The sequence below is a fragment of the Anoplopoma fimbria genome, chromosome 8 (assembly GCF_027596085.1).
Source record: "Anoplopoma fimbria isolate UVic2021 breed Golden Eagle Sablefish chromosome 8, Afim_UVic_2022, whole genome shotgun sequence".
NCBI classification, from domain to species: Eukaryota; Metazoa; Chordata; class Actinopteri; order Perciformes; family Anoplopomatidae; genus Anoplopoma; species Anoplopoma fimbria.
The window spans coordinates 11,951,418-11,977,138 of NC_072456.1; the positions used below are offsets into that span (position 1 = coordinate 11,951,418).

The 25,721-nt window shown below is 41.3% G+C and overlaps 1 protein-coding gene across 1 annotated transcript in view; it reads right to left on the minus strand.

Annotated features, from left to right (window-relative positions):
- Positions 1 to 569: 569 nt before the first annotated feature.
- pde4ba (phosphodiesterase 4B, cAMP-specific a) overlaps positions 570 to 25,721 on the minus strand; it is a 110,653-nt gene continuing 85,501 nt past the window's right edge. Inside the window, 9 exon segments of the mRNA XM_054602092.1 lie at positions 570 to 4,300; positions 4,411 to 4,593; positions 5,412 to 5,534; positions 5,652 to 5,806; positions 5,955 to 6,054; positions 6,414 to 6,578; positions 6,691 to 6,974; positions 10,233 to 10,326; positions 19,904 to 20,016. Coding sequence (XP_054458067.1) covers positions 3,872 to 4,300; positions 4,411 to 4,593; positions 5,412 to 5,534; positions 5,652 to 5,806; positions 5,955 to 6,054; positions 6,414 to 6,578; positions 6,691 to 6,974; positions 10,233 to 10,326; positions 19,904 to 20,016 — 1,646 coding nt within the window. The 3' untranslated portion in view covers positions 570 to 3,871.

A 25,721-nucleotide genomic window follows, 5' to 3' on the forward strand; every position in this document is an offset into this window, starting at 1 on the left:
TGGATGAATTTGAATGTGCATGCTGCCTCTTTTAGATTAAAGGTATAGAAGGTATAAAATACTGCAGAAAGACTCAAAAGAAGGTTGGCTGGATCCCCTCACGTTATATGTAATAGATGAGTGCCTAGCTGCTGAATCCTTCCATCATTAAGTGCACATATTCAGTAATGCAAACAAACTGGAAGAATCACAGATAGACTTTGCACCGATATATAAATAAAATAAAATGACTTCTCACCAAGTAATTAGTGTTTGCATTGATGAAGAACAGAAATGTTCCAGATCCAGACGTGTAGTTCATATGAAATTGCTCTTCCCAAAATATATCGCATGATACTGTTTAGTTTCTTAAGATACTTTGGATGGTTGATTAACAGTAAAGTGTTGCATTTTAGGAATAAATTATAGTTCTGTTAAAAAACACTGTCCATTAGTATAATTAAACTTTTTTTGTGTTAAAACTATCTATTTAAAAATAACATGTTATTACTGTCGAAATCCTGCTGTAAATTCACTGCAATAATTTACTATGAGGGAGAAAAATAAAGCAGAAACAGAAGAAATATATTCATGCTTTGCTTTTAATCACTTAATAGAAAAAGTATTTCAGATTTATTTTTGAACACAATATACAATATAATACCATACATTGTGTGAAACATTTAATAACCCACCAACTGGCGGACTTAAACATATTATTGACAATAAAAAAAAACCAACATCTCTCATGCAGATAGTGCTAAATCTGGCTAACCATTTGGACACAACTAGGACCAAAAAAAGCTTGAACATAGATAAACAATGTTAATACTGACAACTTTGAATTTCAAAACTGCTATCAAGTTTGGTCAGAAAGAGTTCAAACATTAGCACAATCAGTTACATACGATCATGTTTCTCTGTTAATTTCAGAACGACTCACGTCAGTGCCGGGCGTATTGTAGCATGCTACCAATACCATCCCTATGTTATCTACTTTAACATGAAGTGCGTTAAGTGTAAAAGGAGTGCTTTGTCTGTCGAACCTTTATCTATCTGGCCTCATATATCAGCAATCTGCATTCAAATGCTGGATGGAGGAGCTTAGGTTGTCACAAGCCGCTGAGGGAAAAAGCTATTTGTGTACTTTGATACCAAGTATTGATAAGCTTCTGTGTTCCTTAGCTAGCTTGCATGTATCCTATATCCAACCTATGCAGTTTAACATGTCCTCTATGTTGCCTCTGGGTTACCAAATTGCTGCTGTCAGATGGAAATCTCGTAGCTTCAAAAACTCAGTTGAACCGAAATAGTCCTTACTCTGAAAAATGATCTGAAAAACAACATGAGGGCATTCCATGTCCTCTTTAAAATTCTGGTTATTATTTAAGAAATGTAAGCTGATATTTAATAGAGAGAAACTTACATTTTCAGAAATGCAAAAAATATTGCGATATTAATTAAGATTTAACAGTGATGCCAAAGTGAGAACATTTTTTGGTTTAATATTCATGCATAATAAGCTCAATATAATGTTTTTCCATTTTAATGTGAAAATAAAAAAGTCTATTTTGGAGTTACAAGGTTTTCATGTGACAACAACAACATGTCTCTTTAGCTGCTGCTCTGCAGGGCACTCAAAAAATGTGCGGATATATACTTAGATATATTTATATATATATATATATATATAAAAACAATATATAATACATATATAAAAAGACTCTAATCCAGAGCCTTCTACACATTAGACACCACCACTTCCAGGTAATGCAAGTGCATATAAATTAAAATAGATTTTACACTGAACCAGTATTTCTTATTTACAAGCTTAAAGTATAGAATAAATACACACTGTTATAAACAGCAAAAAGGACCAACTTGAGCTCCTAGCGACAAACAGTAGAGACATAGGCGTGGAGTGATGGGGGTAAGGCATGATGACAACGTCAACACATCCGAACGCACACACAAATACAAAACCTTCCATACATACATACTGCGCACAAACGATTGCCAATTAAGCATGCTGGAGTGAAATTATATGAAGTACCTTTGAGTATATCAGTAAACCAATATGAAAATGGAGAGATTTAATTAGAGATGCAACTAAAACTTCCATAAAAAATAGTTGTGTAAATGTGAGGTCTGCACACCATTTTCAGAAACAAAAATAGGTGTTTTTTGGTTGGTTTTAAAACTAGAGCACCCAATTATTCCTCTTTTTTTTCTAGAGCGTACAGTCTGCCATGCTGATTCCAGCAATTCCAGCTGGGCCAGATTCCAATAACCAGCTGTCCTCGAAACCCAATACAGTCGAGGGGGAGGGGGGGAAATTCAATTGACGTCAATGACTGAGGCAGCACTTGAGGGATTCTTTTATGGTGAGGACAAAATAGCCGACCTGATTGTTTTGGGGTGGGTCCGTGGAGCCCAGAGGGGTTTGTAAACCATGTGAATAGTGGTGCTGATGAGGGTCTGAGAGCGCCTTTCAGACAGGCAGCTGTAAGAGGACCTTTAATCATCTGGTCTCTGCCTGATTGCAGTGGGGCAGGGGGGGCGTTACATCAGACGGGTCCAGGGTCGGGACCCGTTCCATATAACAGGATTATTACGACTGCAGTACACCTATGGGCTAAAAATAGATTCAGCACTGGTGTGCATTTTGTCCTTGGCAGACTTCATTTCTGACTTTATATTTATGTAGATCTAAGCAGCAGCCTGGTGTCTTGAGCTTTTTGCTTTTAGCACTGCTTATATTTTTGCTGATTTTTATCAAGTCTTAGGTGGAAGGTTATGAGGGTTTGAACTGGAATAACCTTTCGTAAAAATTGTACAAATCAAATGTCCCAATGATTTTACACTGAAAATTTAGAGGGAATATCTGACTACACAGTTGCAAGTGCATGATTCATGTTCCCGGTTTAGGATTTTGCATTAAAAGTCAAGTTTTGGTGTGAAAAGGTAGGAAGCCCCAAATGGTCTGCAGACCATTACAATGAAAAAGAGAAAAGTTGATGTATGAAGAGATGGAGTACGAAAATAGATGATGTATTTCAGTGTGACAATCATTTAACCGACATCTGATATAGAAATCAACATGTAACATGAACCATGAGTGAACATAAGCGTTTGAAATCCACATGTAAAACATTGTGCTCTGTTCGAAAAATCAATGTGACAAAATGCGCGTATAATGTGTGTGTTTATGTTTCTCTATTAAGATGAGTTTGTCCAAGAGTTGTTTGTCGACGTTTGTTTGGATCTCTCTATTGCCCAATACATGGAAGACTGTTCTCTTATTAACATACAAAAAAGATTTTGCTCTTTCAGATAAGAAAAAAAAAACATTTCACAGACATACTAGAGTGTTCAATAAATAAAAAACTATTATAAAGACAATAGTAAAAAAGGCACACAAAAGTCCTTTGACAAATGGTACAGGAAAAAAGTAAACACTTTCTCTTGCTATACAAATGTGTCTCCATCAGTAGATCTTACTCTATGCTACTTCTAGATCATATCATATTTGTAAAAAAGCCTTAAGGTACAAAACTTCTCTCAGTAGTGTCAATGTCCATTTAATGCCAGTCCAGAAAAGAAAAGGAACCGATTTCCAAACTGGCCAAAATCCTTCAAGTTCCACCGTCAGTCTCGCCCGTCTATCAAGACTAAAATGTTTGCAGTCATTATTTCCTGAGAACTCTGAAGCCGCCTCACTGAAACTGTCCGTCCGTGTCTGGCTTCAAACACCCAAGTGCAAGACGCCCCTGTGCGGGACCAAACTAAGCCCTTGCTTCTGTGGGCTTATTAAAAAGCACAGCTGCAAGAGGATCTCCCCTCTTTTGCCAAAAACTTTCAAAATCACCATGTGAGCCTGATGATGGAAGCCCTATGTGTCTGTGGGCGACGCCTCGTGTGTCACGATCTCTATTGCTGGCTCCATCATGCCTTCTTCCTCGAGCTCCTGACTGTCCAAATAGTCCAGGGGAGGAGAACGGGAGTCTCCTAGACTGTCCTCCTCCTCCTCCTCTTCTAACTCTTCCTCGTCGTCTTCCTCCCCTTCGCCGTCTTTCTCTATACCATCCAAGTCCTCCTCCTCCAAGGTGAGCTCAAATTGAAACTTCTCCCCGCCTCCCTGCCCTCCAGTCCCTCCATGCGTGCCCTGTTCGTAGAAGGGCGGGGAGGGACTCTGGGGGATCATGCTTTGGTACCAGTTCCTGTTGTCCTCCAGCGTGTCCAGAATGTCCTGGGCGTCAGGGTGAACCAGATCGGCCCAGGTCTCCCACAGAGGGTGCACGATGTAGTCGATGAAACCCACCTGGAAAAGAGCAAGTAGCATAATTAGAACTAGAGACTCTTCTAACGTATTGATACATGTATAACGAACATATAATGCACGTATGTCTTTCTATGTCCTTTATTGCCTACCTGGCTCTTCTCCACTGATGCTGTGTGTTTGTCACACATAGGGCTGATCTCCATTCCCCTCTCCCTCTCTCTGTCTCCCTGGTGGAAGAACTCGTCCATTATCCGATCAGTCCACTGACGATACAGCTCCAGGGACTTGGTGGGGTTACTCAGGTCAGCACAGTGCACCATGTTACGAAGCACCTACAAATGATACAGAATTGCAATTTATTAAATGCTTATATCCACTGTATTTGTCGCACCATTTTCAGTTTGGGTTATTTCCCGAAGAAATATCTAAATTTGTCAGTTGTTTATTTTAAGATGAAAAGTGAAAATTGGAAAATAAATGATTAACTTAAATGATTCTTTCAGAAAGACATTTCTCAGTCTAAACACGTCCTAGTTTGCTAATGCATTTTTTGGGGCTTCTAGATTAAATCCTGAGAAAAACAAACAACTTAATTAATTGTTTTCTTTTGAAAATTGGTAAAACCTGGAAACAACGAGGTTCTTTAAGGCACAATCCAATATCCTGAAAACAATACAGCCAATTGTGGTAAATTACTCAATTAGATTTAGGAGAAATAAGATTCCCATTAAATCAGCAATTAAGGGTAATTCTATAATGTGCTTTGTTATGAAAGGAGGTCAGTCTACACAATAGTGTAATAAAGGAGAAATCCAAGAAAGACCATCAGAGGGGAAGTGAAGAGGAAGCACTTAAAAGCAAAAAAGAAGATTGATGGAGTGAAAAAAGGAGTGACAGTAGGGAGCAAAGGTCAGCTATGTAGGAGGCCGGCTAATGGCCATTGGCTGAGTAACCTCTGCCAACACTGGCTATTGATCAGAGCTATTAAAAGCTGGGAAACTAGTGGTGGAGGGCTTACACTATGTCCAATCACGAACTCACAGTCCATATAATATAAATTCACTTATAAACGTTATGTTTTTTTTGTTGTGGCTACTCACTCTTTTTTTTAACAAGTTAAGAAATTGTTTTGCAAAAAAACTAAACCTACCTGTATCCTGTCGGTGTAATTGTCCAGCAGCAGCACTCCAGAGCTCGTCACCTTCTTGGTCTCCACCATGGTCTTCAGATCAGCCAGCAGACTCATGTGTTTGGACATGTCAGTGGCCAAAACCTGAATAAAAGAGAGAGAGAAAAAAAACCATCCTCAGCATCAGGATAATTTGGACAGGTTATGATTTAAATTTAGATAACATTAGAGGACCAAAGAATTTTAATCAGGATATCTTACCATGTCGATGACCATCTTGCGGAGGGACTGTCGCTGCTTCTTAGTGAGGTTCTGGAAGATATCACAGTTGTCTTCCTGTAGTAGCTTGAATCCCACAGCTAAGTGATGGTTCTCCAGCACAGACTCATCGTTGTACATCAGCGCCAGCTCAGAGTCTGCGGAAGCATTAAAAAGAGATTTTAATATTTTAGACTTTGTCATGACTACTTCTTTCTGATTGTTGAATGCACCAATTTATATATTTTTTAAAGAATGGAATAAATTAACCGGCCGAGTCCCGTGTTGAGTGATGTTTTAACTTACTGGTATTGATTAGGAACTGATTTGATACTCCAGGATGGTCAACATCATGGATAGCTGCAGCAAAGATGGCTGCTAGAATCTCAAGATCTGTGAAGACCGCCTGCGAAAGAGAGAGAGAGAGAGAGAGAGAGAGAGAGAGAAAAAAAAAAAAACATTAAAATAATTAGAAGATAGAAAAAGCATCAGAAAGGACAAACTAGTTAATGGATGTGTATTAACTAACTAGAGAGTATGGGGGAACAGATGACAGACCTGACCCAAGGTTTTACATAGTAACCTTCCAGACTATATTTGCAGGTGATATCAGATTTTTAACCATAATTCTGACTGGTGCCCAAGTCAGAGGTGGGGACATTTTTTCAAAGTTCAAAGATGTACGGCACATAGTTATTAGTACCTCAGATCAGGGTCTTGTTACATTATCAGAGTATCAATACTTCTCTTTATAAAGTTACTTACATCCAGGGCTGGGGTGGATAGCAGGATGTGTGTGGACTGGGCTACGTCAGCAGCATGCAGGCTGTTATGGTAGGCCACATCTGAATGGTAGTGATCTTCCAATGTCATCATGTAGGCTACGAACGTATCCATGGGGATCTTAAATGTCTTTAACAGGTCTCGCTCCTAGAAAAACAAACAACATGATATATTTAGGATCAAGCGTGGATCATTTTAGTAATGATCAAACAACAATTGAGTAATTGAAGAAGAATGCAGAATCCCAGACACTTCATACCTGGAAGATGGCGTACATGATGCAGGTAAGAGGCCGGCTGTGGGAGTACTCCGAAACTGTGAAGATGTTGAGACCCCACTTGTTGAGGTCCTCCAGCTCCTTGGACAGCAGCTCCTCCTGGTCGGTCTTGACACCGAAGCGCGAGATGCTGCTGCCGGAGAGCGAGGGCCCATGGGAGACCTTCTTGACCCCACTTATCTGCGTCATCAGCTGCTGCTTCTGCTGCTTCTTCTTCTCTCGCGCCTTGGATGTCGGCGACGGCATCTCCACCTCATTCTGTTTGTCTGAGGGAGGGCAAAAAAAAAGAAAAGTTGACCTCATACAAATTTCCATTTGACCTCATACCTCCCGAGTCTAGTTAAATGTGTAGGCTGCCTGAGGAACCACTATAGAAAAACCTGCAACTGGATAGCCCCTGAGGGATTTATTGATTCACTCGTTCATTCATCATCCGTGCCTCCATTCATTTGTTCATTCATGCAGCCCTGTCCTCCACCTGCAGTCTCTCTCTCTCTCCGAGCTCCTATTGTTCATTCATCTCTGTCCCTCTGCACTCTTCCCCCCCCCCCCGTTTCTCAGCGGGTGGCTCACATTTCATCTCCTGCTCTTTTCACTCTCATAGGTCAGTCCATTGACAGACTAAGAGATAGGGCTCCTACACAGTTAAGGCAGCTCCATAAAGACAGCCAGTCAATAAGCTGCCGCATCTTTCACAGCGTTATCAAATCACTTAGTGTATAGTGTGATTTTTATGTTTGGTTTATTATATTTATAAGTCTATTCAAACACAATTGTTCTCGCCACAAACAAAGTGAGTAAGAAGTCCAGCAATACACAGAGAACCTGGAATGCCTTCACGTAATATTCCATAAAAAAAAGTTTGAAAACAGTTTTTATAAAAATAATAATAACCGTCAGGCCCTTGTGTTCACTGCAATCGCAGAAGAATTGACTAAAATCCTTCAGGGACTGGCTATCGGCACGAATGTGAGCTGCACACTCATCTATCAAGCCTCGACTCAGCTCATCGCTGGCCTATCAGCCTTCCCCTGTGGAGGGTTATTCAATTACCAGCTGTAATTCAAATAATCACTTTCACTCTCACGCGCTTCCCCTCTCCCTCTCTCTCTCTCATTGTTTTCTCTGCTTTTCTGTCTGTCTCGCTCTCTCCTCAGTCCTCCAGTGGTAATTGAGAATGGGCAATTAAGCGCTCTCAGACATGTGCTGCGTGGGAAACAAGGGGAAGAGCAATATATTGCCCTCTAATTTATTACAAGCCATCATTACCACCACTGCTGTGTCGTTCGTTTGTGTGCGTGTGTGTGTGTGTGGCCTATAAGAGATCAGATTGTGAGACGGTCAAGTCTGCAGTTCATTCTTATCATCAATTGCTATATAAGTAAGTGCAAATAAACTGTAAACGCCATGCACTCTGTTCCACAACTGATTTGATACGACTGATAAACTGCTTGGATGGTTTGTAGCACAGCTAACATGATCCTTTAGTCCATATTCCACCAAATTATGTCTCTCTGTCACATTTCGGCCTGCAATGTGTGAACCGGTCACATGGACAGGCCTTTATATTTCCTTTTTTCTTCCCGGTTTACACTTTCTCACCTTTGCATTAAGCTCATTTTATCCTTTCTTTTCTTGTTATTGTAGACTCTGATCTACAAGAAAAAATTAAGCAGCTGAACTAAAAATCTGTTGCTTTTTTCCTCTGTTCTTTCTCTCCTATTCTCCCCTCTCCTTCCTGCTACTCTGCCACCTCCCACGTTTATTTCGATTTCTTATTCATCCTCCTCCATATGCTCTCCTGTGAGAAACGCAGGTGTAATAGGGAGGGTGGGGGTTTTTTGGGGCCATGTTTTCCCCTCAGTGTATTGCTGCTGGCCGATCAAAGGGAATTATGACAGAATTATGCTGCTAGGACAGCTGTGCTGGGGGAAAGGCACACGTCAATAGCCAGCATGCTGTCGGCCAACAATCCTTAATGGAAAGTCAGAAATCCTGGTCTGAAACCGCCCTATGAGAAATTCAGGGATCTTGATTTATATAGTGAATTATCCATGCTCCATGACCTCATTTTACCAATCAACAGTCTGCCTTTGCATCAGCTGAAAATCAAAAATCCAGATAGTCTAAAAGAATAAACTGATAATCAATGAATGACCTCTGTACAACCAGGCATATGGCAGGAAATCTTTGTTTCTCTGAGCCTGAATGGATGCTTTTATATAATTAAATAAAAAGAACTGAAATAAGTGCATTGCTGATTTGATACTAATCTTAATAGATGGAAGGATTAAACAGTACGGCTGGCCAGCTGAGGCCAAAGCAGGCCAGCTGTGCTGTGTGCAACACCCCCACTCTTCATTAATATTCACCTGTTCTTTCTATCTACCGCCAGCAGGGTATTCCTGATTTCTTTATCAAAGCGATCGTCATCTCTTTCTGGATTCTTGGGGCAGCGAGAGGGGGAGGGAGAGGTGGAGGGACAACAAGGTGTCCCCGCTGACAAAGATCCATTAAGCCGGAGATGAGTCACCAAATCTGCCGAACTCACTTCACTGCCAGCAAAGGGGGTTCCTCAGTCTGTACCTCTATTTTCTCCCTCACTGCAGTCAGCTTCTCCCTCGTTTGCTTCCACCAACAATCCTACAGCGGATCAGGATGCCAATCGATTGGAAGCACAATGTCTATAAATAGTCTCAACAACCTCTAGGTGCATCCTGTCGGCCTTCTAGTATCCTCTTTGTTTGCCAGTCTATACTTCCTTCAACCCATTCACTTGTCTATCAACTTTGTGCATCTGACCTCAAGATATCGTCACGCTTCTGTGGAAATCACACATTTACCAAAATTCTACTTTTAACCCATTTGTAGAAATTGGTTGATTTCCCCCTAGAGTGACTTAAACATGTGGTTTGGTACCAGAGTTCAGATTTTTTTTTTTTTACTTATGGGTGACAAAAAAATAGACGAAGCGATGTCTCTAAACACAAATATAAATACATATATATTTACGTATTGCCATCCATTCTCAGATCTTGAATGTTAAACCTATGCTGACAGCATGCAGTTCCAATCCACTTACTGTGATTCTGGTAAACAAGTTCCCATGTCAGTCAAATGTCACTTTTTACAGTAGCCAGACAACTTAAAGACCCTTTTTGTCTCTTAATGCTCTGAGAAATGTACATTTCTTACTTCAATTTTTATGGCCATTTTGAGCCCGATGCCACAAACATAGACAAAGCTTCATGGCGCAGTGTTTTATGGTACGCCCCCACAGAACAGCCTGCAAGAGCAACTTGCACAGCAACATCATGTGCTGAACCTCCAATGCAGCAAAACAGAAGCTTGGGATTCTGTATGAGCCACAAAATATTGTGTATATTTGTATATTTGTATTTTTGTAATTCATTTCTATTATACATTTCAGTCTGTGGTTATTAAGTGTGCTTTATTAAGACCAAATTGGTGTACTTATATATATTATGTGATTTTTAATGTATGTACACAGGACTTTCCTTTACCTAGGAAGGTGTTGGAGATGAATTCAGAAACCTGATTCCCAGACCGACTCATCTCAGATAGGTGCGTCAACTCCCGATTCAACATTCTCTTGAACTGCAAGAAAGAAAGAGAAAGAGGAGGGGGGAGAGAGAAAAAAGTGTCATCAGTTTCCACTGAGGAAAAACCTGGAAGAAATTATGGCACAAGATTCCACAGAAAATACAGCAGTTTCCAGTTTTATTCCACCAGCCCCAGAATATTATTTAATAACAGCATAAATTCCAGGGGAGGGGGACACATCTTATTACCTCACATCACATTTTCCTTGAAATCAATCACGGTGCAGATTATTATTTGTTTTACCAGTGGGAAAGCCATCACCTTTTAATAGTCCTCAGCTAACCCCCGGCAACCAATTTTTATTACAGTAAATCACATTTCTGGGGCCTAATTTAGCGGTTTCATTTGCGTCATAGTGTAATAATTTAAATGATGTCAAGAGGAAAATATACCACTGCGCCCTACATTCATCTTTGTTACAACCCATGACTATTTCCTTGTAGTTTTCAACCATTATGAACCATTTTAAATATATGAAATAGTTATGCGAGACAGATGAATTTAACAGTGCACGGAGACCCAGGCACTGCAGTAGCAGCAGCTTATGACGGACTGATGCATGCGCGTGCACACACATACAGACTAACACAAACATACAGACACACAGAGCTCTACAGAGGGCTCAAGATGGAGCCTGACCATGAAACACAATTCTGTCAGACCACCCTCATTATGATGGAAATAACTTTAAGTGCAGTAAGGATAGCACGGTAATCTGAAAATTTAAATGCTGAATTTCTATGGAACTGGCCCTTCATGCAACAGCAACACAGCACAGAGAGGTACAATGAAATGGGTGCGTTATCCCGACAAGCTACGTAGATAAGCGTCACACACCTTAATGTAACCCCAAGACACCGACAGCAGGTAATTGGCTTCAGGCATTTTGGACCCCGTTTTCTCGTTCCTACACAAAGCCAGAACTGTAATCCAATGGAAAAAAAAAAATCGAGGGAGACGAACAGGATTCTTTCAGCGCCAAAAAGGACAAAAGATCCCTTCTTCTCTGCTCTTGTGAGTCTTTTCTTAGCAGCTAAGAGAGCAGCTTGATGATGGCTCACTTTCCCTCTCAGCAACAGAAAAGGGCCAGCTCTGAGTCTCCATGTCTAAGGACGGATGCGAGGATAGATGGATAGATAAATGTAGGGAAAAAAAGTGCTGTAACAAGGCTAGGAGAGGAGGAGATCCAGCAGGCTCGGTGGTTTCGGCTGGAGAAGCAGCAGCTTGAGCCGTGAGTTGGGGACTCTCAGCACACTGGTGAATTATAGAGGAGCGAGGAAGGGAGGAGGGGGAGAATGACAACGATGGAGACAGGAGAAGGAGGAGACGGAGGAGGAGGGAGTGAGGCATCGATGTTCATCTGACTGGAGGGGGGGTTCCTCCACTGGATTTGTCTTGCTTTGCTGCTCTCGCTGCTGTAGCGCTCGCTCCCCCCCTCCTACCCTGCTTCTCTCTCTTCCTCTCTTTTTGGTTCCCTCCCCCCTCCGTCTCTCTTTCCCCTGCTGTAGTCTGCCAGCCCCAGCAACACGCTCTATTCAGAACACATGATTTGACAGAAAGTGGGGAGAAAGGGGGAGCCCTACTTACGGCTTTGCATATATACATGAGGTTGTGGTCGGATGTTTGAGTGACTGACATATAATATCCATACTTGGATTCCAGATGTAACATTTCTTCTCGTCTCTTGTTTTCCAGCTGTGCAACCACTGCATATAAATTCCATCCTCTTCAATTCCCAGCCCCAGTAATTCCATCTTAATGGCATTTAAGTCAGCCATTGTGAAGGAATGTCATGGAGCCATACAGCTATGCCCTCCCTCTACAGCAAAACAATAAGGGGTGGATAGAGGGGATGGGGCACGTTTTATAGACTGTGAATGCACATCGTCTGTATTATTATCGCCATTATCTCTCTATTATCATCCTCTCCCTCTTTTGAGTCTTCTGTTGTCTCCTGACATCACTAGCGCTGCGACCATTGTGGAGAACTCATAAGCCTGTTCATTATCTGCATCCCATAATAATATTAGATGCTGTCAGGGTGTCTCTGGAAGGCTATTTTTAACAACTGTGAGACAACCAGAGAGTGGAAAGGAGAAAAAAAAAGTACAGGGAAAAAAAAAGGAGATATGGGAGATAATTGCATCCTTCCCCAATTTAAGTGACAACAGCTCACAGTTTTCTCTCTGTCTGTGAGTAAGTGTGTGTACGCCAATTACCCGAACACTGCAACGCCATAGCAACAGCATCAGGCAGCCATGGGTTTTTCGGAAGGAGGAGAAGGGGAGAGAAGAGAAGAGAGGCTTCCCCCTCTCCCTTCCCAGGCAGACATGTGGTGTAGCTGCTGAGCTGTCACGAGGACCCACCACACACATCGCCTCTGCTCGCATCCACCGACCCCCCCCCCGTCCCTCCACTCCGTCTCTCCCTCACTCTCCACCACTTACATGTCAATTTCTCTCTCGGCTGCCACTTGCCAACACAGTCATCAATCTCTCTGTCCGTCTGCCTCGCTGGCAGAATCAATGGGCTGTCCTTGGAGCAGGTGTTGATACTGCTGCAGTGTACAAGGCTAGGGCCACCTGACTGGATGTAACTGTTACATCAGTACCACCGGTCAATTGCGTAGTGCTGTTTGTGATTTTGGGACGGTTTTGGCACGACTCTTGTTTGTGGAACCCCTCGGGCATGGCTGCAATGCCTCGCTAATGAGAAAATATCCATAGTTCCTGGCGCTTCAGAGGCAATCCATGGGAAACTGTAAACAGAAGTTCCCATAAAGCCTCTCAGTCTAATGTGTTTGTGTGCGTATGTGAGCTCGGAAAGATGAGGGGGAGATCAAAGCTTCCCTGAGAGGATCCCGGATTATCCTCCCACGGAGGGAAAGAACCAGAAGCAGGGAGGTGGGACGTAGGAAAAATAAGAAATAAAAAAGAGAAACAGAGGAGGCAGCTCTTTATATAATAGCTCACTGCATAATATATAAGGAAACCAGAAATAACAGCGGGGGATGTCTCTCTGCAATGTGTTGAAGAGCTATGCTTCCCCAGAGGCTGCAAGAAATGCCTCAGTGCACACACACACACACACAACAGCAGCCTACGAATGCTATTATCGACATTTAAGCACAGTTGATGCTGACTTGTCACATGCATGTTTTACACACCCATGCCCATATGTTTCTGTAGGATTGTGTTATTGCCATTGTGTATTTGATTTATTCGTCATTCAGGGGTAGGGAATCCTCTTTACCTCCTGCTGACACTGTGGCGCTGGAGGAAGATTGGTCCCTCGGAGCCCTGAGGGTATCTCTTTCCAACATACTTTATATATTTTATTTGAGCCATCCTCAAGCGTCTCTTCTGATTTTTTCTCTGCGTCAAAGATTTAAACCTTTTTAACCTCATGTGGTAGATTTTTTTGTTTCTAAATTGTCCCTGTTGGAAAGGCTCTAACTAACTGGTACTGGCAACTAAGGCCTGAATCATAAGTCCAGCGTCTAAATTATTTGCTGTAAATAATTTCCACCTGGAGTGGTTCAGTTTGAAGTTGTGCCTTTAAGCCACTAGTGGGTGCACTACGCTCTGCCTGCTGCAGATCATCCTGCTCAGTGTTCAGAGAGCATTGAACTCTTATACCTGCAGCAACAGAAATGCACAACTTGACTTCTTGATAAACCTGATTAAATACAAATTTTCTGTCAAATGCAAACAAACACTTTTAGAAAGTCTTCACCAATGATGGATGTGCGACAGTTTTTAAGAACAAAGAAATTACACTTTGAATTGACACCTTTTAATCTGTACATAATCTTTTTCATTTGTTATCTCTCAGCAGCTTCAATTTAAAGAAATTATAATGACCATGAAATGATGTTTCTCTTTTGCCATCGGACTTTTCTTATTTATATAAATTCATATAATAAGAGATAATCACATATTTGCAGTATGCAGCATAGCTGACTCTGACTGAATCTTTTCCTCTTCACCAGCAAACTCGCAGCGGTTGTGGTTTATCACTAGCAAAGTTATGACGCAGGCTGGTAACATCGTTGCACGGCAAAGATCCACAGTGACATAACTCTGTAAAGATCAGGAAACCTACCAACGTATGAACCGTGCGTTGGATGAAACTACAGACGACTGTGAGAGAAGGTCTGACAACCTCTCACTTCCTCTGACTCATTAACTCATGCTAGTGTGTGTCTGTATGAGAAATAGTGTATTCTTGTGTTTCTGAACTGTCAGTTTTAAGAACAAGAGACAATTTCTCAGCTGAGTGACTCAGTCCCATCACTCCCAGCTGTTCAAGGCCTTAGAGCCAGATGTGGTGTGCGAAACCATTTTTGGTTTGAGGAGAACAGTTAGCAGGCTGCACTATTGTGCTTGCTTAAGCTCTGGTTTCTTTGAAAGCAGAAGCAGCCCCATGTAAAATACCACAGAGGCAGTATTACCCCAACAAACAAGAAATTCTTAAATCACCAAAACTTTTACTACATTATCCAACACTCAATGAATGCACAAAGCAAATAGAAGAAAACATGTTATCATAAGTTGAAAAAGTAAAGTCATGTTTCCCCCTAAACTTTCGGAAAAATGTCCCAAAGGTTTTGCCTTACTCTGCATCCTGTTGAGCAGCATCTAAACACTTTGCCACTACCTCTCTCTTTCTCCACAGATGACAAGAGTGTTTGGCCTCAGTCAAAAAAAGAGAAAGAAAACTCACTTTGCTACTTTGCCTTGAAACCACCACGGTCATTTTGCTTTTTAACTCGATCACTTCTCTCTCTTTAGACGACACTAGACTCTAGAGAAGGACAAACGCTCATCTTTCCTAAGATGCTTTCAGCTATCCATGCCGAGCAGTAGCTTCATAGTTCAACTAAGTTCCAATTACTATCGCCTATAGGTCACTTAATAACCTGGGATGAAATCAGTTTAACATCGTTCCATGGATAACAAAACAGCAGCTGCAATTGATAGTCTCTGGAATGTCCATATTTTCCTTCGATCTCCACACCCTGGGAGAACAGTTTAAGTAATCCCACAAACTAATGTAGTAACTGGACATAAAGACAACCTAAAAATCCCAAAACAAACATTCCATCTATGATCTGCACTGAATTAAACTTTGATCTTTAGGGCAAAAGATGACAAAAGGTCTCTCAGAGTCTTACAATACAGCCACAAATCTGTGTAGTCACATTTTAATTCAGCGTCACATGCACAAGGATTCTCAAAAGCAGAATGCATGCACCACTGCCTCTTGCATGTAGCAGTACAAGTAAGTAGAATATCAAAAAAGGGCATAAAAACATACATTTCGGTATTAAACAGCAACAGCAACTCAACATCAAATGCTTTGAAAAGGTAGAAAATCTTAAAGCACACTTTCAGCATCCGCAGCAGTGAAATGTCTTTAAAGTCCTCTGACGATTACCACTTTAAACAACTCTGAAGGACAAAAGGGAGCAACTAAAAGTTTGTGTTAAAAAAACTCTAACAACAGCATGTGAAATTCACACTATATTAAACAAGCCACAGAAGTTTAGCACTCAAAATCCACACACAAAAGGGAATCCTAACAGTCCATCAAGATAACAAAAAAGTAAAACTCTTAATGTCTAACTAACAAAAACAAGTCAAGGAAAACTCACCTTTCTCCAACCATTTAGCTTCCCTAACTTCCTCTCTTTCTTTTCAAAGCAGCAGGCTCCCATGTTGCTGTGTGTAGAGTGCAGAGCAGAGTCGGGCCGCCGTCCGTTAAAGTGTCTGTCTCAGTCTGACTACAGCATGAGTAAAAGCACCAAGCCTTGGCTCTCTGACGCTGGGAAACGCCACAGCTCTAGTGACTCACTTTGGGCTTTGAGATCTGACTAGGCTTTACCTCACACCCTGTGTATGTGGAGCAATGACTGAGAGAGTGTGTGTGTGTGTGTATGTGAGAGGAGAGAACTCTGCCTCATACACACTCCCTCTCGGGGGTAGTCCCGCCTCTTGCGCCTTTTGCTCCTCTTTGCTCCTCTTTGCTCCTCTTTGCTTGCTGTTCACTGTTTCTGCAGCCAGTAGTCACAGCTCTGAAGTTGACGCTGTCAATATCATGCTGATCACTCTGATGGCTAGAACACTTCAAGTTTTGAAGAACAAATTGGATTTTCTTGAATTTATAAAAAAAAGTTGTGATTGTTTATTCTGTTAATTATTTCAGATTAATCAATTTATTGTCTAGTTTAAAATTGTGAAAATGTACTTTTCAAATTCCAAGATCCAAGGTGAGATCAAACAGGCCAACATTTTAAAAGATTAACAATATGCCATGACATAAACTGAGAAGAGCCGAACAATATTCACATTTGATTAACTGGCAGCACTGGATATAAATATTTTCTTTGCTTGATTAATGACTTAAACAATGAATGTTACCAAAAATCTTTCTGCCAATTGACCAATGGATTACTTGACTTTCAGCCCTTGTTTTACATAACAGATGGTCTACAGCCTTGGCAGAGAAGAATATTACAACTGGCCTTGACCCGTCTATGTCAGCCATACATTTCATGGAGCACAGTGACGTACTGTAACCCTCCGCAGCGACAGTCTGCACTTCACCTTGAAGGTACAGAAGCAGCCTCTCAAATTTCCCCTCCCTCATACTCATGTTTCATACTCTGCCACAGCTTGAATAACACTTTTTCCATCCTAAACACAACAGGTAGTCTAGGGGTCACATTAGCTGACTGGCATGTTCCTGTCAATAAAAACCAGGCCGAGTGTAACACATCACATGACAGAAAGGCATTGTGTACTGTTTACTGAGGAAAAAAAAGGCTAGGAGCAAGAGAGCCTAGATATCAATGGGATTACCCTATTGTTAATATGGGCACGCAGCCACATACACACTCAAACACACACAGACACAAACAGCTCATGCATAGAAGACAGATATGTTGGATGGAGGAGTCCTTATCAGATGGTTACGTGTCAGGACACATTCACCCACCTGCCAAAATAACATCAGTGACAAAGGATCGTGACACCCAATAAGCAGACTGTGCCACCTGATATGATCCACTGTGGATCAGTCACTCTTAACCTCTCTACACAAAAACCCACATTACTGACTGCACCTCTGTTTGAGATATTCTGCTAACGAAGTAGAACAATACATGTATCAATCTGCTAAAGTCAAAGTACTGCCAACTGCTTAAAGGGTGATACAGTATTTCCCGAAAAAAGCAGGATAGGTTTGTACTTTTTTTATTCCATAGTTGGGACATTTTGGAATTACTAAAGTTGGGGAGGCCCATGAAATCAATTATCACTTGCAGATATTGTTTGGTTCAATCCTGCCAATTTCTTTTCTGCTAAGTGCTAAAATTAAAGTATTAAGTGATAAGTCCAGAAATGTAGGATTCATATGAACCAGCAGCTTTTCCTCATTAATTAATATAATAAAAAGCTTTTTGGAATCTTGACTGATTCTGCTGAACAGATATACTGTCATACTGTTTCCTCTCTTTAGTTTCTGTCTCTCACGATTTATATAGACTTTTAAATGTTTGTTTAAGTGGTTAATTGTATTTATTCAGTCGTCCTCATGTGTCTTAACTGAAACCAGTCCAGCTGACTGTCAGTGCTGGATGTCTTTCCAGATGACGACAGCAATGGGAAAAACAAACACGACCATTAACCATCCAAACGGACATGATGGGATGTCTATTGTCGTCTGGAGAGAGAGCGGGAATCAGGAAGGAGACAGGAAAAGAGAGTTACTCTGCCCAGTGGTCTGCATGGATCCCTCACACACACACCACACACACACACACACACACACACACACACACACACACACACACACACACACACACACACACACACACACACACACACACACACACGTTCTCTCTCTTCCTCTCTAGTTTATTGTGTTTGACCCACTGCGGGATCCCTCGCATCCTGTTGTCCAATTTTATGAGAAATAACAAGCTTATCCTCTTGGCTTGCTTGAAAACAGTTTTCAGGCTCTCTTACACACAGATGCCGCTCACACTAGCTTTCCGTACAATTCCATTGACACAATAAAATCATTTAAAGTGCTAAGTATCGAAAGGTTTGAGCCAACAAAAAAGGTTAAACCTGTAACGTACTATAAGCTATCCCCCTCTACAGCAGTGTAAGGTATAATTGCAAATGTGATCTATAACAAAGATGACCGTGCATCCAGTTTCTTGTTAACAGAAGTAATTTTACTGTTATTGTCAAGGATACATTATATGAACAGCATACAGGACTTCAAGATGGAGTCCAGCAAATTGAATGACTATTGTTTGCCCAGTGCATAAGCTAAGAAAAGGTTATTCTGGGTTGACTTCTGCCTTGGCACCTACTGCGCTTTCCTTCTTGTCCTGTTGACTGAACATCGGTATGATTTAAAAATGTTGCTTTTTGGGCCAGGGGGGATTTTGTCTTAGCAGTACTACGAGTGGCCACTGGGACATTTCTAGTTCTCTTAATGCATCCATGGTTGTAGCCCCCTGATGTATTTTCTCCAGTGGCCAACCATGGTACTGCAATGAAAATATCAAAAACCAAAAACAGTTTTTGCCAAAGCTGCTGCATTTTTTATGTAGTCTATGAATATTTAATATTTCCCAAACTTTGCCTGAGCCAACTTTCTTATATAAAGAAGCAGGAACTAGAGCTGGTGCACATCACAAACAATCAGCAACAGAGGAAATAGAATAACCAGTGGACAGCGAAAAGTTGTTTGACAGGAACGATGGAAAGAGGCCAACAAAAACCACTAGGGACACCAAACCTTTTCCTATTGTCCATTTGACCATTTTTGCATTTAAAAATGTAGTAACAAGAGGACAAACTTATCACCCAGATAAGGACAGCAATCTGTGCAGCGATAAGGAGTTGTATTGCGAAGACAGCAGAGTCAATCAAGTGACAAGTTATAAACCTTAAAGACACAGCCAGATCTTGTTGCGGTAATGCTCTGTCAGTGAGTAATATGGTTAAGGGGTCACTTTAAAAAAGAACCAGGAACTAAACCTTGGTACACATCACTCACAATCAATGACGCAGAAGCGTTTTTTGTCAAGGAAAACGAAAAGAGGGCCACAGCGGGCCAAGACACCATTAACACAGTTACATTTGTCGGACATTTTTTGCACAAAGAGAAAAAAGAAACATGGCAGCCATTATAGGAGTTTGGTGTAGGTTTAATCAGCTGATGAGTAGCATCCAGTCTTTTTAACCTGACAGTGCTCATGCCAACACTGCTTACTGCTGCAGCCTCTAATAAACCAAACTCTTCTTATCGTACCATTGAGGACTTTTAACTATGTGACTTTTTTCAAGGTCATGCTAAGTTCATGTATGTTTACAGCTACAGTGTCTCTGCATGCTTCTTCTTGCAGAGTCCTTTTGCTGGTCAGATTTGAGAGGCTTCTCTGTGTTTTTTAAATGTTTCTCTGATTGAAATAACTCTGTGCCCCTGAACATTCTCTCCACTAATCAAGAAGAAGAATGGAAATATAAAAATAGCAAACAGCCTCTCCTACCTTGTTAGAGGCCATGTCGCTGACAGAGCGGTAGGTCTGGATGGTCTCCAGCTGGTCCAGACACCAGTCCAACTCCTCCATCGTCTCCATGGCCAGCTTCTGGTACGCCTCATCTGTCAACAAGCAGCCGGCACACAGAGACACACAGTCAGAACAGACGGCGCACATGGAGCCTGAGCGCTGCCCTGACACTCCCAGGCAACATCCACCCACGGGTCCCGCTCGGGGTGCCTGCTGCTGCTGCTGCTGCTGCTGCTGCTGCCGCTGCTAAGGAAGGGGAATGGCTAGAGGGGGCACCCGGCTGCAGTGCTCCTTCATCATGAGGAGGTGTAGCTGTGGGGAGCTAGTTGGACTCGCAGCTGTTAAAAGGAAAGCTAGGACCTCGCTCTGTCACACACTTAACTTTTCTCTCTGTGTGCGTATGTGTGTGTGACACCTCGCCACACACAGATGCACACGACCTTCCTCACAGGAAGCAAATAGACAGCTGTAAATCTACACACACGCTTTCACCATGCCAAAACAACATTTTTCTGTTAACTATGATTTCTTTTTCTGCTCTCTCTGACAAGCATGTGTGCACAAATACATACTTAAACTTAAAGCAACTGATTATCAGTGTTATCACATCTTATTATTTACTGCGGACAGATAACTGCACTCCACAAATAGTGATGGTGTTTAGTTTGACCAGGAGTTGAGACAGAAACATGGAAATGGGCCACTCAGTCTTTGGTGGGCCCCACATGTTTTTTTTTAATGAGTTGCCTGGTGCATAATCGTTAAAAATTGCTATTAAGACACGTGTGGTTAATGTTTTGCAGTGTGTACACAGTAGGTCAAAGGCCCAACCACACTACAGAAATGTAGCCTGGAAACAAATTACAGGAACTGGCTAAGGTTTCAATTTTACCAGAACTGAACAATAGAATTATGGGCTTATAGAGTAATCTGCCAATTATCTTCTCTATGAACTGATTGATCATTGGTCCATAAAATTTCAGAAAACAGTGAAAAAAGTGATGTTTACAAATGTCATGTTTAGTCCAAAACCCCAAAACATTTAGTTTAGTATCAAGGCAAAGAAAAGCAGCAAATCTTAAAATAGGTTAATAGATTTTTTAAATAGTAAAGGTCCGTAGCTCTAAAAGGGCAGAAATTGTCATACATAGAAATTGCATCTAAAACATAGACACATAAACACTTGTGTGACAAAAAATGTGTGACAAAAAATGTGTGACAAAGTGTGACAAAAAGTGTGACAAAAAAGTGTGACAAAAAATGTTGGCATGTCATGCTAAAACCAGAGTATTCAAGCCGGGCTAACATCTACAAAGTCTGAGTGTGATAAACCCAATATATAACGGTAACCATGATTATCAATTTAGAGAAGGACGTTTCCTTTAAAATTGAAATTACTATTAACACTACAGAGTGCCGAAGACCAAATATAGATAAAGTGTGTTGTAGCCACTGCTGAAATATTCTTGCATGAATTTTAGTCAATATTCCAACCCTGTTCCTGGGGTTGAACTGTGTTTTTCAGACAACTACAACTGTACGTCAAGGTTGGAAAGCAGAAGGTGTGCGATGAGATGGCTATTGGGGCTGAACTGACATACGCACGCAAGCACGCACGCACGCACGCACGCACGCACGCACGCACGCAGAGCTTGCTGCCCATGCATCGTGTATACTCCGGGTCTCCTAGCTGCGGAGCACAACATGGCAGCAGGGTGTGCACTGCGACCTTAGCGTGGTCACGTAGAATGTGTCCCCCGCTCTGATCTCCTCGCCATCAAAGACATGAGCCTGTTTGCTCTCCCAAACATGAGAGGCACCTGGCGCTCTGCCCACAGCCTTCCCTCACTCTGATGAGGGGAGTGAGAGACAGAGAGGGAATGTGTATGTGTGTGTTTAGTTTAACTAGAAAGCTTCTGATGTCAAAACGGCTTACACTCAATTGAGATGTTTCTTCCCCGTATTCTCAACACGTTGAGGTGGTTTGTGTTTTTGAAGAGCATAGAAAGGTCCTTTTCCCTCTAACAGTTTTCTCATTTGAACTTTTAAACTCTGCTCAGACAGAAGTAGCATATATCTGGTCTTAGCTACTGTCTTGAAATGTTTATGGACTCATGAATGATGGGGATGTTGTTGTTATTCTATACTTATGAGGATCAAATGTGTTAGAATTATTATCGAGTAAGGTGGGGATGTTTTTTTGGCTTTTCTGATGTGGCAGTTGCAGACTGGCTCTTCGCCAGAGCAACGGTCAATTAAACTGTAGTATTTAGAGCCGTTCACCGTACCTTTAAGTTGTAATATTTTGACAAAACTAGATTGGGTTACAGCTTAGGGCAAAAGGTGCTGATGTGATCAACAAAATTTTGACTTGGCATGATGTGTGTTTATGTGTGTGGTTGTGAGACTTAATTACTAGATTTATTACTTGAGCTCTTAACCACGTTCATGACTTTGATTTCAAAACCTACAAAAATGAGTACAGTGCTGTAAAAATTTGGTTTAGTGAGTCAGGACCTAAAACTGGTCACAAGGCCAACTTTTTGTGGGTCCCCACATACTAAATCCATTCTCTATGTTGGTGCCAGATCCACTTAACTTAACTATGGCACTTGTGTAACAGTCTTACTCTGATCCCTGCCCTGCTAGCAAACAAAGCCAATACCAGTCAGTATTCATTCAAGTGCAGTTTACCACTAGTCAAATAAAAAAACAAAGATTGATGTGCAAAGCATGAAGGAATTGGACTTTGACTCTCAGTTATTTCTCAATGCTATTATGATCAAATTTAATCAAATCAATGCTCTAAATACGTCACTTCAGAGGGAAATCGGATGTCAATCATAAAGTAAACACCCAGTATCTGTTTTATTCTGCAGATAAGTCAAACAAAATCATTGCAAGTAATTAAATGGCTCCACTGTTCCTGAGTTAACCTTAATGGCAATTGAAGGATGGTACAATCCCATGACAATTTGAACGTAGTTCTGCAGAAAAGATTATTAAAACAAATGCCTGTAAAGGGCGATAAAGTCTAAAAGTATTAGTCTCAAAAAACTGAAAAACAAACAAATATGTTTATATTCTCACTTGCTTTTACAGAAGAAGCATGCATGTTAGCTGCCTCCTATCAATAATTTTAGTTACAGAAGTCTGCTCTGTGTACTCTCATGGCCTCAGATGGACCAAGGGAAACAGCGTTCAAAAGCCAACACACATACACACAAGCACCACAATGTCAGAGGGGATTTCCACCGCCTCCACCACGACACAAGGACCTTTCTGATCAGCGCCCAGACCTATAGTGTCTGTCCCACAGCGGCAGACAGGAAAACACACAGTTACACATGTACAGTCCAGTCAAACACACCAGTGGACCAACATTAACTGAAATATTAACATCAAACATGTACTTTCCAGCTGAAAGAGGCAGGGCCAACAGGCTTCAGAGGCAGGGGTATAAAGATATGAGGTCATCTCTCTATAGATCTAATATTCATTTCAGTTTAAGCCTAATGGGCATGATAAGAAACCGCATTTTTCAACACAAATTTAACAAAAAACACTAATAACAGCAAAAGATAACCTAGTAAAAAATAAAACCTAGTACATATACAGCACATTGCAAGTGTACCCAGAGGATGTTAGACCAAAGGACTTAAAGCAGTGTGTGTGTGTGTGTGTGTGTGTGTGTGTGTGTGTGTGTGTGTGTGTGTGTGTGTGTGTGTGTGTGTGTGTGTGTGTGTGTGTGTGTGTGTGTGTGATACAGCTGCATCTGTCATCCTCTCGTGGGGATAGTCAGTTTCCTGCTTGTGATGTGATGTTAGCTGCAGCAGAGTAAGAAGGCTGCAGCTCGTTATCAGCAGGCAAAACGTAAATGGCATTGTGGGCAGGATAATATGTCATCCTTTCATACTAATTTCTTCTTTTAATTTATCGAATGAGCATTCATGATTTTAAAGTGTTGTGAAGGGTGAGGGAACACATTTCCCGTGAAGTGGCGTAAACGCACCGCAAACACACGAGAAACCAGACTTTGACGTAGGCCGATCGGCAGCGGTGCCAGGTTCCTGAATGAGAGAGTCAGAGGATGAGCCGTTCTTTTGTGACATCTATTACTTTACAAGAAACAGAGCGCAGGTTGATCTGAAACCCTCTGGGCTGTTACACAACACTTCCTATCAAAGATCAGTGATGGTATGGCAAGGGGGCTGTTGTAGCGCTGCTTTTTTTCACTTCTTACAAGCCGAATTATGACTTCACACGCACAGCATTGCAAAATCCACTCCTAACTTGAAGTATTGTGAAAAGAGGGAAGAAGGGTGGATGATCAGTTTGTGGTTTTAGGAGCATGTTATGTGACCCCGAAACGTTTGTTGATTAAAACATTTCTGTAAGCTGAGTTCTGAGAAGAAATGACATCATAACTGTGTTTTATTAGAGCTCATTTATCTGATTTACAGGGAGGCGGAATACAAATAATGTCTCAATAGATGGTACCAGGATTTTGTTGCCCTGTGGTTGTGAATTATAAACAGAAGGGAACAAAATAAAGGCCGTTTTGTTGTAATGGAGGATTTACACATGCCTCACCACTTATGAATTTGCAGTTTCAGAGAAGTCATGACGGGTATTTATCGCTCTGGGATGCGGTATTGGTAAAACATACTGGTGCCTTTTTCATGTGGTGGCAGTCCAGAAGCAGCACTGAGACGCATTTTAGACACTGACTCACGGATTAAGAATTCTTGTTGTAATGTGGCGATAAGGCTGAAGAAGAACTGCTATAAGCATTCATACGTGTTTTGGTTAGTCACAGCTACAAGTTTGTATATTGACAGCATACATTTTTTTCTGCTGCAGATACTTGGAATAGTCTGCAGAAGGAAATTCAATTGAAAAAGCTGATAGCCAGATTTAAGAATTGGATTTATCTCTGCTCTAAGCTCTTCTCAACCTTTTCAGTATTGCTGTTTGTTTTACTATTGTTTTGACTAAGTGTGTATTGTTTCATCTACAACTTTTTAAGATGTCACCTTGGCCTGGTCTCCCTAGGATGTCAAAGGAGTTAAAAAGAGGTTGTCTGAGCAAAAGTCTGACATGTCGGAATATACATGTATTTACGTTTTTTCTCTCAATAAGAGCAAAAACACTCATGTCTCTCAACACTCATGTCTATTCGCTTAGCTAAGAATAATGACTGAAAACAGGGGAAACAGCTAGCCTGGCTCTTTTTGAAGTTTTAAAAAAACACACCTACAGTTTAACATTAGGAATGAACACATTGTCTTGATGAAACAATGTGTTGATTGGTGCGCTTTAGAGGAACTAAGACTGGTATGGATCTCAAAAAGAGAGCAAATAAACATATTTGCAAAAATGTCTAACTATTTCATTCAAATAGGGTTTATACATTAAACAAAGAAAAATAGTAGATGAAACTGTGATGACAAAAGTAGCATTTTCTATGGGCACTCAGCAGGAAATGTTTGTGCAGCTGTTTGCAGTGGTCTTGAAGTTGTTAAAGTTGTTGTTTCTGGTGTAGCAACAGGGGGCATGTTCATGTCACTACTGACTTCAGGCTATTCTGTTTGTATTTAAACTGTAATAAAGTGGGTTCTGACCACAAAACTTGTTAAATGCTTTGACTGGGTTACATGTAACGACCTTACATGTGTTCTGATGTGCATGTCCGACCCCCTTATTGTTCTTGCTGGCTCTTTTCCCGTCATTCTCCTTGAACACAGTGTTCCCTGCATTTTCCATAACATAATGCACTGTACACATGTACACATTC